The 13,876-nt window shown below is 47.4% G+C and overlaps 1 protein-coding gene across 2 annotated transcripts in view; it reads left to right on the forward strand.

Annotated features, from left to right (window-relative positions):
- The window catches only part of LOC137344767 (carbohydrate-responsive element-binding protein-like), a 400,141-nt gene that overhangs the window by 296,660 nt on the left and 89,605 nt on the right, over positions 1–13,876 (forward strand). For both annotated transcript variants that reach the window (XM_068007895.1, XM_068007893.1), the window contains one exon: positions 6,582–6,711. In XM_068007895.1, coding sequence (XP_067863996.1) covers positions 6,582–6,711 — 130 coding nt within the window. The remainder of the gene's footprint in view (positions 1–6,581; positions 6,712–13,876) is intronic.

The raw sequence follows: 13,876 nt of genomic DNA on the forward strand, positions 1-13,876 counted from the left end.
GAATCGGGCTCACTCTTTCCATCAGTGAGAATCGGGCTCACCTTTTCAATCAGTGAGAATCGGGGGCAACTTTTCCATCAGTGAGAATCGGGCTCACTCTTTCAATCAGTGAGAATCGGGCTCACTCTTTCAATCAGTGAGAATCGGGCTCACTCTTTCAATCAGTGAGAATCGGGCTCACTCTTTCAATCTGTGAGAATCGGGCTCACTCTTTCAATCAGTGAGAATCGGGCTCACTCTTTCAATCAGTGAGAATCGGGCTCACTCTTTCAATCAGTGAGAATCGGGCTCACTCTTTCAATCAGTGAGAATCGGGCTCACTCTTTCCATCAGTGATAATTGGGCCAGCTCTTTCCATCAGTGAGAACGATGCTCACTTTTTCAATCAGTGAGAATCGGGCTCACTCTTTCCATCAGTGAGAATCGGGCTCACTCTTTCCATCAGTGAGAATCGGGCTCACTCATTCCATCAGTGAGAATCGGGCTCACTCTTCCCATCAGTGAGAATCGGGCTCACCTTTTCAATCAGTGAGAATCGGGCTCACTCTTTCCATCAGTGAGGATCGGGCTCACCTTTTCAATCAGTGAGAATCGGGCTCACCTTTTCCCTCAGTGAGAATAAGGCTCACTCATTCCATCAGTGAGAATCGGGCTCACTCTTTCCATCAGTGAGAATCGGGCTCACTCTTTCCATGAGTGAGAATCGGGCTCACTTTTTCCATCAGTGAGAATCTGGCTCACCTTTTCCCGCAGTGTGAATCGGGCTCACTCTTTCAATCAATGAGAATGGGGCTCACTTATTCAATCAGTGAGAATCGGGCTCGCACTTTCCATCAGTGAGAATCAGGCTCACTTTTTCAATCAGTGAGATTTGGGCTCACTCCATCAGTGAGAACGTGGCCTGCTCTTTCCATCAGTCATAGTCGGGCTCACCTTTTCCATCAGTGAGAATCGGGCTCACTGTTTCAATCAGTGAGAATCGGGCTCATTCTTTCCATCAGTGAGAATCTTCGGAACATAGGAACATAGGAACAGGAGTAGGCCATTCAGCCCCTCGTGCCTGCTCCGCCATTTGATAAGAACATGGCTGATCTGTGATCTAACTCCATATACCTGCCTTTAGCCCATATCCTTTAATACCTTTGGTTGCCAAAAAGCTATCTATCTCAGATTTAAATTTAGCAATTGAGCTAGTATCAATTGCCATTTGCGGAAGAGAGTTCCAAACTTCTACCACCCTTTGCGTGTAGAAATGTTTTCTAATCTTACTCCTGAAAGGTCTGGCTCTAATTTTTAGACTGTGCCCCCTACTCCTAAAATCCCCAACCAGCGGAAATAGTTTCTCTCTATCCACACTATCTGTTCCCCTTAATATCTTATAAACTTCGATCAGATCACCCCTTAACCTTCTAAACTCTAGAGAATACAACCCCAATTTGTGTAATCTCTCCTTGTAACTTAACCCGTGAAGTCCGGGTATCATTCTAGTAAACCTACGCTGCACTCCCTCCAAGGCCAATATGTCCTTCCGAAGGCTCGGTGCCCAGAACTGCTCACAGTACTCCAGGTGCGGTCTAACCAGGGTTTTGTATAGCTGCAGCATAACTTCTGCCCCTTGTACTCCAGTCCTCTAGATTTTAAGGCCAGCATTCCATTAGCCTTATTGATTATTTTCTGCACCTGTTCATGACACTTCAATGATCTATGTACCTGTACCCCTCGGTCCCTTTGGACATCCACTGTTTTTAACTTTTTACCATTTAGAAAGTACCCTGTTCTATCCTTTTTTGATCCAAAGTGGATGACCTCACATTTGTCTACATTGAATTCCATTTGCCACAATTTTGCCCATTCACCTAATCTATCAATATCGCTTTGTAATTTTATGTTTTCATCCACACTGCTTACAATGCCACCAATCTTTGTGTAATCAGCAAACTTAGATATGAGACTTTCTATGCCTTCATCTAAGTCGTTAATAAATATTGTGAATAATTGAGGCCCCAAGACAGATCCCTGCGGGACTCCACTAGTCACATCCTGCCAATGTGAATACTTACCCATTATCCCTACTCTCTGTCGCCTTTCGCTCAGCCAACTTCCTAACCAAGTCCGTACTTTTCCCTCGATTCCATGGGCTTCTATCTTAGCTAACAGTCTCTTATGTCGGTCTTTATCAAATGCCTTCTGGAAGTCCATATAAATAACATCCATTGACATTCCCCTGTCCACTACTTTAGTCACCTCTTCAAAAAATTCAATCAGGTTTGTCAGGCACGACCTACCTTTCACAAATCCATGCTGGCTGTCTCTGATTAACTGAAAATTCTCGAGGTGTTCAGTCACCCTATCCTTAATTATAGACTCCAGCATTTCCCCACAACAGATGTTAGGCTAACTGGTCTATAATTCCCTGGTTTCCCTCTCACTCCTTTCTTAAAAAGCGGAGTGACATGTGCAATTTTCCAATCTAGAGGGACAGTTCCTGAATCTAGAGAACTTTGAAAGATTATAGTTCGGGCATCTGCAATGTGCTCACCTGCTTCCTTTAAAACCCTGGGATGGAAACCATCTGGTCCTGGGGATTTGTTACTCTTTAGTGCTATTATTTTCTTCATTACTGTTGTTTTACTTATTGAGTCCCTGTCCCCGATTCAATATTAGTTTTCTTGGGATTTCCGGCATGCTATCCTCTTTCTACTGTAAATACTGACGCAAAGTAATTATTCAACATGTCCGCCATTTCCCCATTGTCAATGACAATATCCCCACTTTCAGTTTTTAAGGGGCCAATACTGCTCCTGACCACCCTCTTTTTCCTAATGTAACTATAAAAGTTCTTCGTATTGGTTTTGATATCCCTTGCAAGTTTCTTTTCATACTCTCTTTTCGTAGCTCTTACCATCTGTTTTGTGACCCTTTGTTGATCTTTGTATCTTTCCCATTCACCAGGATCTGTGCCATTTTTTGCCTTTTTGTATGCCCTTTCCTTATGTCTTATACTGTCCCTTACCTCTTCAGTTGTCCATGGCTGTTTGTTTTGGCAAGTAGAGTTCTTGCCCCTCAGGGGTATAAACCGATTCTGTATCACATTAAATGTTTATTTGAACATTTCCCACTGATCATCAGTCGTTTTACCCATTAACAGATTTGCCCAGTTTACTGTGGACAGTCTCTGTCTCATCCCATTGAAGTCGGCCTTGCCCAAGTCTAGAATCTTAGCAGCAGATTCACTTTTTTCACTATCAAACACTACATTGAACTCGATCATGTTATGATCACTATTGGATAGATGTTCACGCACAGTTAAGCTGTTAACTAAATCTGGTTCATGACTCATTACTAAATCTAGTATGGCTTGCCCCCTTGTTGCCTCTAGGACATACTGCTGTAGAAAACTATCCCGGACACACTCAAGAAATTCGCTACCTTTCTGACAGTTGCTGGTCTGCTTTTCCCAATCTATGTGAAGGTTAAAGTCCCCCATTTAGACCACTATGCCTTTGTTACACGTTTGTCTAATCTCTGCATTTATACAATCTAGCGCTTTTTTTTATTCGTTCATGGGATGTGGGCGTCGCTGGTGAGGCCAGCATTTATTGCCCATCCCTAATTGCCCTTGAGAAGGTGGTGGTGAGCTGCCTTCTTGAACCGCTGCAGTCCGTGTGGTGAAGGTTCTCCCACAGTGCTGTTCGGTAGGAAGTTCCAGGATTTTGACCCAGCGATGATGAAGGAACGGCGATATATTTCCAAGTCGGGATGGTGTGTGACTTGGAGGGAAACGTGCAGGTGGTGTTTTTCCCATGTGCCTGCTGCTCTTGTCCTTCTAGGTGGTAGAGGTCGCGGGTTTGGGAGGTGCTGTCGAAGAAGCCTTGGCGAGTAGCTGCAGTGCATCCTGTGGATGGTACACCCTGCAGCCACTGTGCACCGGTGGTGAAGGGAGTGAATGTTTAGGGTGGTGGATGCGGTGCCAATCATGGATGGTGTCGAGCTTCTTGAGTGTTGTTGGAGCTGCACTCATCCAGGCAAGTGGAGAGTATTCCATCACACTCCTGACTTGTGCCTTGTAGATGGTGGAAAGGCTTTGGGGAGTCAGGAGGTGAGTTACTTGCCGCAGAATACCCAGCCTCTGACCTGCTCTTCAGAGCTGCTGCCAGGGGTCCTATACACAACTCCCACTATAGTCTTAGATCCTTTCCTATTTCTCAATTCAACCCATAAGGTTGGCTGCTTACCCCTCGTTATAACCTCCTTTACCATTGAAGTGATTTCATCTCTAATCACTAAGGCTACTCTTCCCCCTCTTCCATTTTCCCTATCTCTCCTGTAGACCTTATAACCCGGTATATTTAGTTCCCAATCCTGACCATCCTGCAGCCATGTCTCAGTAATAGCTATCATGTCATACCCTCCAATTTGAATTTGAACCTGTAGTTAATTTAATTTATTCCTTACACTCTGTGCGTTTGTATATAGAACTCTTAGTTGGGCCACACACCCTAGCCTGACCTTCAGCTTTGATGCTGGGCTAATCGCTTTACTCCGTCTAGTTTTCACTTTATCTGTAGTGCCTAAAGTACACTTTCTTTCTGCTGCTCTATGCTTTTCCCTTTCATTTGTTCTTGAACAACTGTTTGTACTATTTGTATTGTAAATTTCCCCTGGGTCTTCCCCTCTCTTGCTGCTCTCAACTTTACTCCCTTCTGACTCCCCGCTCAGGTTCCCATCCCCCTGCCACTCTAGTTTAAAGCTTCCCCAACAGCACTAGCAAACACCCCCGTGAGGACATTGGTCCCGGTCGGGCTCACCTTTTCCATCAGTGAGAATCGGGTTCACTCTTTCCATCAGTGAGAATCAGGCTCACTCTTTCCATCAGTGAGAATCGGGCTCACCTTTTCCATCAGTGAGAATCGGGCTCACCTTTTCCATCAGTGAGAATCGGGCTCACCTTTTCCATCAGTGAGAATCGGGTTCACTCCATCAGTGAGAATCGGGTTCACTCTTTCCATCAGTGAGAATCGGGTTCACTCTTTCCATCAGTGAGAATCGGGCTCACCTTTTCCATCAGTGAGAATCGGGCTCACCTTTTCCATCAGTGAGAATCGGGTTCACTCTTTCCATCAGTGAGAATCAGGCTCACTCATTCCATCAGTGAGAATCGGGCTCACCTTTTCCATCAGTGAAAATCGGGCTCACCTTTTCCATCAGTGAGAATCGGGTTCACTCCATCAGTGAGAATCGGGCTCACCTTTTCCATCAGTGAGAATCGGGTTCACTCTTTCCATCAGTGAGAATCGGGTTCACTCTTTCCATCAGTGAGAATCGGGCTCACCTTTTCCATCAGTGAGAATCGGGCTCACCTTTTCCATCAGTGAGAATCGGGCTCACCTTTTCCATCAGTGAGAATCGGGCTCACCTTTTCCATCAGTGAGAATCGGGCTCACCTTTTCCATCAGTGAGAATCGGGCTCACCTTTTCCATCAGTGAGAATCGGGCTCACCTTTTCAATTAGTGAGAATGTGGCTCATGCTTTGCCTCACTCACCAATCCTTTCCATGACAGGGAACGTGGATACCTGTTACTCTCAATATAAACCATAGAAACATAGAAATATCGAAATTAGGAGCAGGAGTAGGCCATTCGGCCCTTCGAGCCTGTTCCACCATTCAATATGATCATGGCTGATCCTCTATCCCAATACCATATTCCCGCTCTCTCCCCATACCCCTTGATGCCTTTTGTGTCTAGAAATCTATCTAGCTCCTTCTTAAATATATTCAATGACTTGGCCTCCACTGCCTTCTGTGGCAGAGAATTCCACAGGTTCACCACCCTCTGAGTGAAGAAATTTCTCCTCATCTCAGTCCTAAATGTCCTACCCCGTATCCTGAGACTGTGACCCCTCGTTCTGGACTCCCCAGCCAGGGGAAACATCCTCCCTGCATCCAGTCTGTCTAGCCCTGTCATTTATCCATGTTATACTGCATCTGCCATGTATTTGCCCACTCACTCAACTAGTCTAAATTGCCTTGAAGCCTCTTTGCATCCTCCTCACATTCCCACCTAGTTTTGTGTCATCAGCAAACTTGGAAATATTACATTTGGTTCCCTCATCCAAATCATTGATATATATTGTGAATAGCTGGGGTCCAAGCACTGATCCCTGCGGTACCCCACTAGTCACTGCCTGCCACCCCGAAACCAACAAAACCCCTCAATTAGAACCCAGCCTGTAACTCACTCCCGTACTATTTCTCTTTAATCCAAGGACGAGATCTGTGTGGTTTTGTGATTATTCAGACACCGTTACGATGCCCGAGAAGTCGAGCTGCACTTTCATAATGGAGATTCCATAATGCACAGGGAGGGAATCTGTTAATGCAATTAAGAAATGTGACTTTAAGAATATTCCAGTAACAACAATGTTCAGTCGTTTTGATGCGAAATGGGAATAACGGTGTGTAAAAATCCTTTCTGTTTATCTCAATTAATATTGAACAAGTATGATGTAGACTGTGATGGGAGATCCCCCACTGCAGCACGCTGCTCTCCCTGTTTTATCCTTAACAGATATTCCATAGTTCAGCATCTTTATCCGCCCTCTGTTTGAGTCATTTAATGGGATGGTGTCGACTGGCAGCGTGGATGATCTGTGTCAAACAGCCCTGTCTTGGCTGGAGCAGCACTGCTCCCTCCCTGCGCTACGACCTGGTAAGTACCTGTCATGTGCACAATGCACCGTGCTGCAAATGACTGCCGGGGGAAGGTGCAAGGTGTCCAGGGGCTCCTTACCCCAGAGAGCAGAGTCAGAGATCTCCTGGCTGGGACGGGCGGGGTGGGGTGGGGGGAAGTGGGTGGAGTGACTGTTCAGGGAGAGCTTCCCCATCTCTGCTCAGTCCCGTATTTAACAGGCACCTGATGTAGTAACCAATGGGAAATCGTAGAATCTGATAGCACAGAGGGAGGCCATTTGGCCCATCGAGCCAGTGCCAACTCTTTGAAAGAGCAATCCAATTAGTCCCACTCCCTTGTCCATCTTCCCAAAGACCTGCAAATTTTTTCCCTTCAAGTATTTATCCAATTCCCTTTTGAAAGTTCTTATTGAATTTGTTTCCACCGCCCTTTCAGGCAGTGAATTCCAGATCATAACAACTCACTGAGGAAAATAATTTCTCCTCATCTCCTCCCTGGACTTTTGTCTAATTATTCAATTATCAATAATAATCAATTAAAAACATGAAGTCGTTTTATTTTCTGTGTTTTTTATAGTAAAGTCCCCTCTCCCACAGTACCTCACAGCTTTACGTGTCCTGATTAGTAACTCCATGTTTCCCATACTGCTGCGCTGTGATCTCTTGGGTTAACAATGACCTCCCTATGACAGACAAAGAAGTTTAACAATCTCCTGCTCCATGTGCCTGGGAGGGAAGGGAGGGGATGGAGGGAGAGGCGGAGTAGGTGTTAAGCAAATTCAAGTTATGACCCTGCTTCAGAGAACTCCCCTCACATATAAACATGGCCAACTGTGACACACCGAAAACACTGGGAATGGCAACGATTTTCCAGTATAACCAGACCAATCTCCATCCAGCTGAGGTGACCTATTTGCCAAGTATCCTGTGATCCTACTGGTAAACACCCCAGTCTGATTCAGTCCACCTGTATGCTGCTATTGTGACCAGGAACAGCTTCATAATGTGAGCTGGGGACTGCAAAAAACAAAGTGTTTGCAACAGGAATTCGGACGATAGGCCGAGTCTCATTTTATCTGCTCCATTCTCTGGACCAGAGGCACGGAAGAACTGGCCTCCCTGCTCCCAGTTAGTACACAATATCCCTCAACCATTCTCTAATATCCCTCCAACACTCTCCAATATCCCTCCAACACTCTCCAATATCCCTCCAACACTCTCCAATACCCCTCCAGCACTCTCCAATATCCCTCCAGCACTCTCCAATATCCCTCCAGCACTCTCCAATATCCCTCCAGCACTCTCCAATATCCCTCCAACACTCTCCAATATCCCTCCAACACTCTCCAATATCCCTCCAGCACTCTCCGATATCCCTCCAACACTCTCCAATATCCCTCCAACACTGTCCAATATCCCTCCAACACTCTCCGATACCCCTCCTGCACTCTCCAATATCCCTCCAACACTCTCCGATACCCCTCCAGCACTCTCCAATATCCCTCCAGCACTCTCCAATATCCCTCCAACACTCTCCGATATCCCTCCAACACTCTCCGATACCCCTCCTGCACTCTCCAATATCCCTCCAACACTCTCCGATACCCCTCCAGCACTCTCCAATATCCCTCCAGCACTCTCCAATATCCCTCCAACACTCTCCAATATCCCTCCAACACTCTCCAATATCCCTCCAACACTCTCCAATATCCCTCCAACACTCTCCAATATCCCTCCAACACTCTCCAATATCCCTCCAACACTCTCCAATATCCCTCCAGCACTCTCCAATATCCCTCCAACACTCTCCAATATCCCTCCAGCACTCTCCGATATCCCTCCAACACTCTCCGATATCCCTCCAACACTCTCCGATATCCCTCCAACACTCTCCGATACCCCTCCAGCACTCTCCAATATCCCTCCAGCACTCTCCAATATCCCTCCAACACTCTCCAATATCCCTCCAGCACTCTCCAATATCCCTCCAACACTCTCCATTATCCCTCCAGCACTCTCCAATATCCCTCCTGCACTCTCCAATATCCCTCCAACACTCTCCAATATCGCTCCAGCACTCTCCAATATCCCTCCAACACTCTCCAATATCCCTCCAACACTCTCCAATATCCCTCCAACACTCTCCAATATCCCTCCAACACTCTCCGATATCCCTCCAACACTCTCCAATATCCCTCCAACACTCTCCAATATCCCTCCTGCACTCTCCAATATCCCTCCAACACTCTCCAATATCCCTCCAACACTCTCCAATATCCCTCCAACACTCTCCAATATCCCTCCAACACTCTCCAATATCCCTCCAACACTCTCCAATATCCCTCCAACACTCTCCAATATCCCTCCAACACTCTCCATTATCCCTCCAACACTCTCCAATATCCCTCCAACACTCTCCAATATCCCTCCTGCACTCTCCAATATCCCTCCAACACTCTCCAATATCCCTCCAACACTCTCCAATACCCCTCCAACACTCTCCAATATCCCTCCTGCACTCTCCAATATCCCTCCAACACTCTCCAATATCCCTCCAACACTCTCCAATATCCCTCCAACACTCTCCAATATCCCTCCAGCACTCTCCAATATCCCTCCAACACTCTCCAATATCCCTCCAACACTCTCCAATATCCCTCCAACACTCTCCAATATCCCTCCTGCACTCTCCAATATCCCTCCAACACTCTCCAATATCCCTCCAACACTCTCCAATATCCCTCCAACACTCTCCAATATCCCTCCAACACTCTCCAATACCCCTCCAACACTCTCCAATACCCCTCCAGCACTCTCCAATATCCCTCCAACACTCTCCAATATCCCTCCAACACTCTCCAATATCCCTCCAACACTCTCCAATACCCCTCCAACACGCTCCAATACCCCTCCAACACTCTCCAATATCCCTCCAACACTCTCCAATATCCCTCCAACACTCTCCAATATCCCTCCAACACTCTCCAATACCCCTCCAGCACTCTCCAATATCCCTCTAACACTCTCCAATACCCCTCCAACACTCTCCAATATCCCTCCAACACTCTCCAATACCCCTCCAGCACTCTCCAATATCCCTCCAGCACTCTCCAATATCCCTCCAACACTCTCCAATATCTCTCCAACACTCTCCAATATCCCTCCAACACTCTCCAATACCCCTCCAACACTCTCCAATATCCCTCCAACACTCTCCAATATCCCTCCAACACTCTCCAATATCCCTCCAACACTCTCCAATATCCCTCCTGCACTCTCCAATATCCCTCCAACACTCTCCAATATCCCTCCAGCACTCTCCAATATCCCTCCAGCACTCTCCAATATCCCTCCAACACTCTCCAATATCCCTCCAACACTCTCCAATATCCCTCCAACACTCTCCAATATCCCTCCAGCACTCTCCAATATCCCTCCAACACTCTCCAATATCCCTCCAGCACTCTCCAATATCCCTCCAGCACTCTCCAATATCCCTCCAGCACTCTCCAATATCCCTCCAACACTCTCCAATACCCCTCCAACACTCTCCAATATCCCTCCAACACTCTCCAATATCCCTCCAACACTCTCCAATATCCCTCCAACACTCTCCAATATCCCTCCAGCTCTCTCCAATATCCCTCCAACACTCTCCAATATCCCTCCAACACTCTCCAATATCCCTCCAGCACTCTCCAATATCCCTCCTGCACTCTCCAATATCCCTCCAACACTCTCCAATATCCCTCCAGCACTCTCCAATATCCCTCCAGCACTCTCCAATATCCCTCCAACACTCTCCAATATCCCTCCAACACTCTCCAATATCCCTCCAACACTCTCCAATATCCCTCCTGCACTCTCCAATATCCCTCCAACACTCTCCAATATCCCTCCAACACTCTCCAATATCCCTCCAGCACTCTCCAATATCCCTCCAACACTCTCCAATCGCCCTCCTGCACTCTCCAATACCCCTCCTGCACTCTCCAATACCCCTCCAGCACTGTCCAATATCCCTCCAACACTCTCCAATATCCCTCCAACACTCTCCAATACCCCTCCAACACTCTCCAATACCCCTCCAACACTCTCCAATATCCCTCCAGCACTCTCCAATACCCCTCCAACACTCTCCAATACCCCTCCAACACTCTCCAATACCCCTCCAACACTCTCCAATATCCCTCCAACACTCTCCAATATCCCTCCAACACTCTCCAATATCCCTCCAACACTCTCCAATATCCCTCCAACACTCTCCAATATGCCTCCAACACTCTCCAATATCCCTCCAGCACTCTCCAATATCCCTCCAGCACTCTCCAATATCCCTCCAGCACTCTCCAATATCCCTCCTGCACTCTCCAATACCCCTCCAGCACTCTCCAATATCCCTCCAACACTCTCCATTATCCCTCCAACACTCTCCATTATCCCTCCAGCACTCTCCAATATCCCTCCAACACTCTCCATTATCCCTCCAACACTCTCCATTATCCCTCCAGCACTCTCCAATATCCCTCCAACACTCTCCAATATCCCTCCAACACTCTCCAATATCCCTCCAGCACTCTCCAATATCCCTCCAGCACTCTCCAATACCCCTCCAACACTCTCCAATATCCCTCCTGCACTCTCCAATACCCCTCCAGCACTCTCCAATATCCCTCCAACACTCTCCAATATCCCTCCAACACTCTCCATTATCCCTCCAACACTCTCCATTATCCCTCCAGCACTCTCCAATATCCCTCCAACACTCTCCAATATCCCTCCAACACTCTCCAATATCCCTCCAGCACTCTCCAATATCCCTCCAACACTCTCCAATATCCCTCCAACACTCTCCATTATCCCTCCAACACTCTCCAATATCCCTCCTGCACTCTCCATTATCCCTCCAACACTCTCCAATATCCCTCCAACACTCTCCAATATCCCTCCAACACTCTCCAATATCCCTCCAACACTCTCCAATATCCGTCCTGCACTCTCCAATATCCCTCCTGCACTCTCCAATATCCCTCCAACACTCTCCAATATCCCTCCAACACTCTCCAATATCCCTCCAACACTCTCCAATATCCCTCCTGCACTCTCCAATATCCCTCCAACACTCTCCAATATCCCTCCAACACTCTCCAATACCCCTCCAGCACTCTCCAATATCCCTCCAGCACTCTCCAATATCCCTCCTGCACTCTCCAATATCCCTCCAACACTCTCCAATCGCCCTCCTGCACTCTCCAATACCCCTCCTGCACTCTCCAATACCCCTCCAGCACTGTCCAATATCCCTCCAACACTCTCCATTATCCCTCCAACACTCTCCATTATCCCTCCAGCACTCTCCAATATCCCTCCAACACTCTCCATTATCCCTCCAACACTCTCCATTATCCCTCCAGCACTCTCCAATATCCCTCCAACACTCTCCAATATCCCTCCAACACTCTCCAATATCCCTCCAGCACTCTCCAATATCCCTCCAGCACTCTCCAATACCCCTCCAACACTCTCCAATATCCCTCCTGCACTCTCCAATACCCCTCCAGCACTCTCCAATATCCCTCCAACACTCTCCAATATCCCTCCAACACTCTCCATTATCCCTCCAACACTCTCCATTATCCCTCCAGCACTCTCCAATATCCCTCCAACACTCTCCAATATCCCTCCAACACTCTCCAATATCCCTCCAGCACTCTCCAATATCCCTCCAACACTCTCCAATATCCCTCCAACACTCTCCATTATCCCTCCAACACTCTCCAATATCCCTCCTGCACTCTCCATTATCCCTCCAACACTCTCCAATATCCCTCCAACACTCTCCAATATCCCTCCAACACTCTCCAATATCCCTCCAACACTCTCCAATATCCGTCCTGCACTCTCCAATATCCCTCCTGCACTCTCCAATATCCCTCCAACACTCTCCAATATCCCTCCAACACTCTCCAATATCCCTCCAACACTCTCCAATATCCCTCCTGCACTCTCCAATATCCCTCCAACACTCTCCAATATCCCTCCAACACTCTCCAATACCCCTCCAGCACTCTCCAATATCCCTCCAGCACTCTCCAATATCCCTCCTGCACTCTCCAATATCCCTCCAACACTCTCCAATACCCCTCCAGCACTCTCCAATATCCCTCCAACACTCTCCAATATCCCTCCAACACTCTCCATTATCCCTCCAACACTCTCCATTATCCCTTCAACACTCTCCATTATCCCTCCAGCACTCTCCAATATCCCTCCAACACTCTCCAATATCCCTCCAACACTCTCCAATATCCCTCCAGCACTCTCCAATATCCCTCCAACACTCTCCAATATCCCTCCAACACTCTCCATTATCCCTCCAACACTCTCCAATATCCCTCCTGCACTCTCCAATATCCCTCCAGCACTCTCCAATATCCCTCCAACACTCTCCAATATCCCTCCAGCACTCTCCAATATCCCTCCAGCACTCTCCAATATCCCTCCTGCACTCTCCAATATCCCTCCAACACTCTCCAATACCCCTCCAGCACTCTCCAATATCCCTCCAACACTCTCCAATATCCCTCCAACACTCTCCATTATCCCTCCAACACTCTCCATTATCCCTCCAACACTCTCCAATATCCCTCCAGCACTCTCCAATATCCCTCAAACACTCTCCAATATCCCTCCAACACTCTCCAATATCCCTCCAGCACTCTCCAATATCCCTCCAACACTCTCCATTATCCCTCCAGCACTCTCCAATATCCCTCCTGCACTCTCCAATATCCCTCCAACACTCTCCAATATCCCTCCAGCACTCTCCAATATCCCTCCAACACTCTCCAATATTCCTCCAACACTCTCCAATATCCCTCCAACACTCTCCAATATCCCTCCAACACTCTCCGATATCCCTCCAACACTCTCCAATATCCCTCCAACACTCTCCAATATCCCTCCTGCACTCTCCAATATCCCTCCAACACTCTCCAATATCCCTCCAACACTCTCCAATATCCCTCCAACACTCTCCAATATCCCTCCAACACTCTCCAATATCCCTCCAACACTCTCCATTATCCCTCCAACACTCTCCAATATCCCTCCAACACTCTCCAATATCCCTCCTGCACTCTCCAATATCCCTCCAACACTCTCCAATATCCCTCCAACACTCT

This window comes from Heptranchias perlo, chromosome 28 (assembly GCF_035084215.1).
Source record: "Heptranchias perlo isolate sHepPer1 chromosome 28, sHepPer1.hap1, whole genome shotgun sequence".
NCBI lineage: Eukaryota > Metazoa > Chordata > Chondrichthyes > Hexanchiformes > Hexanchidae > Heptranchias > Heptranchias perlo.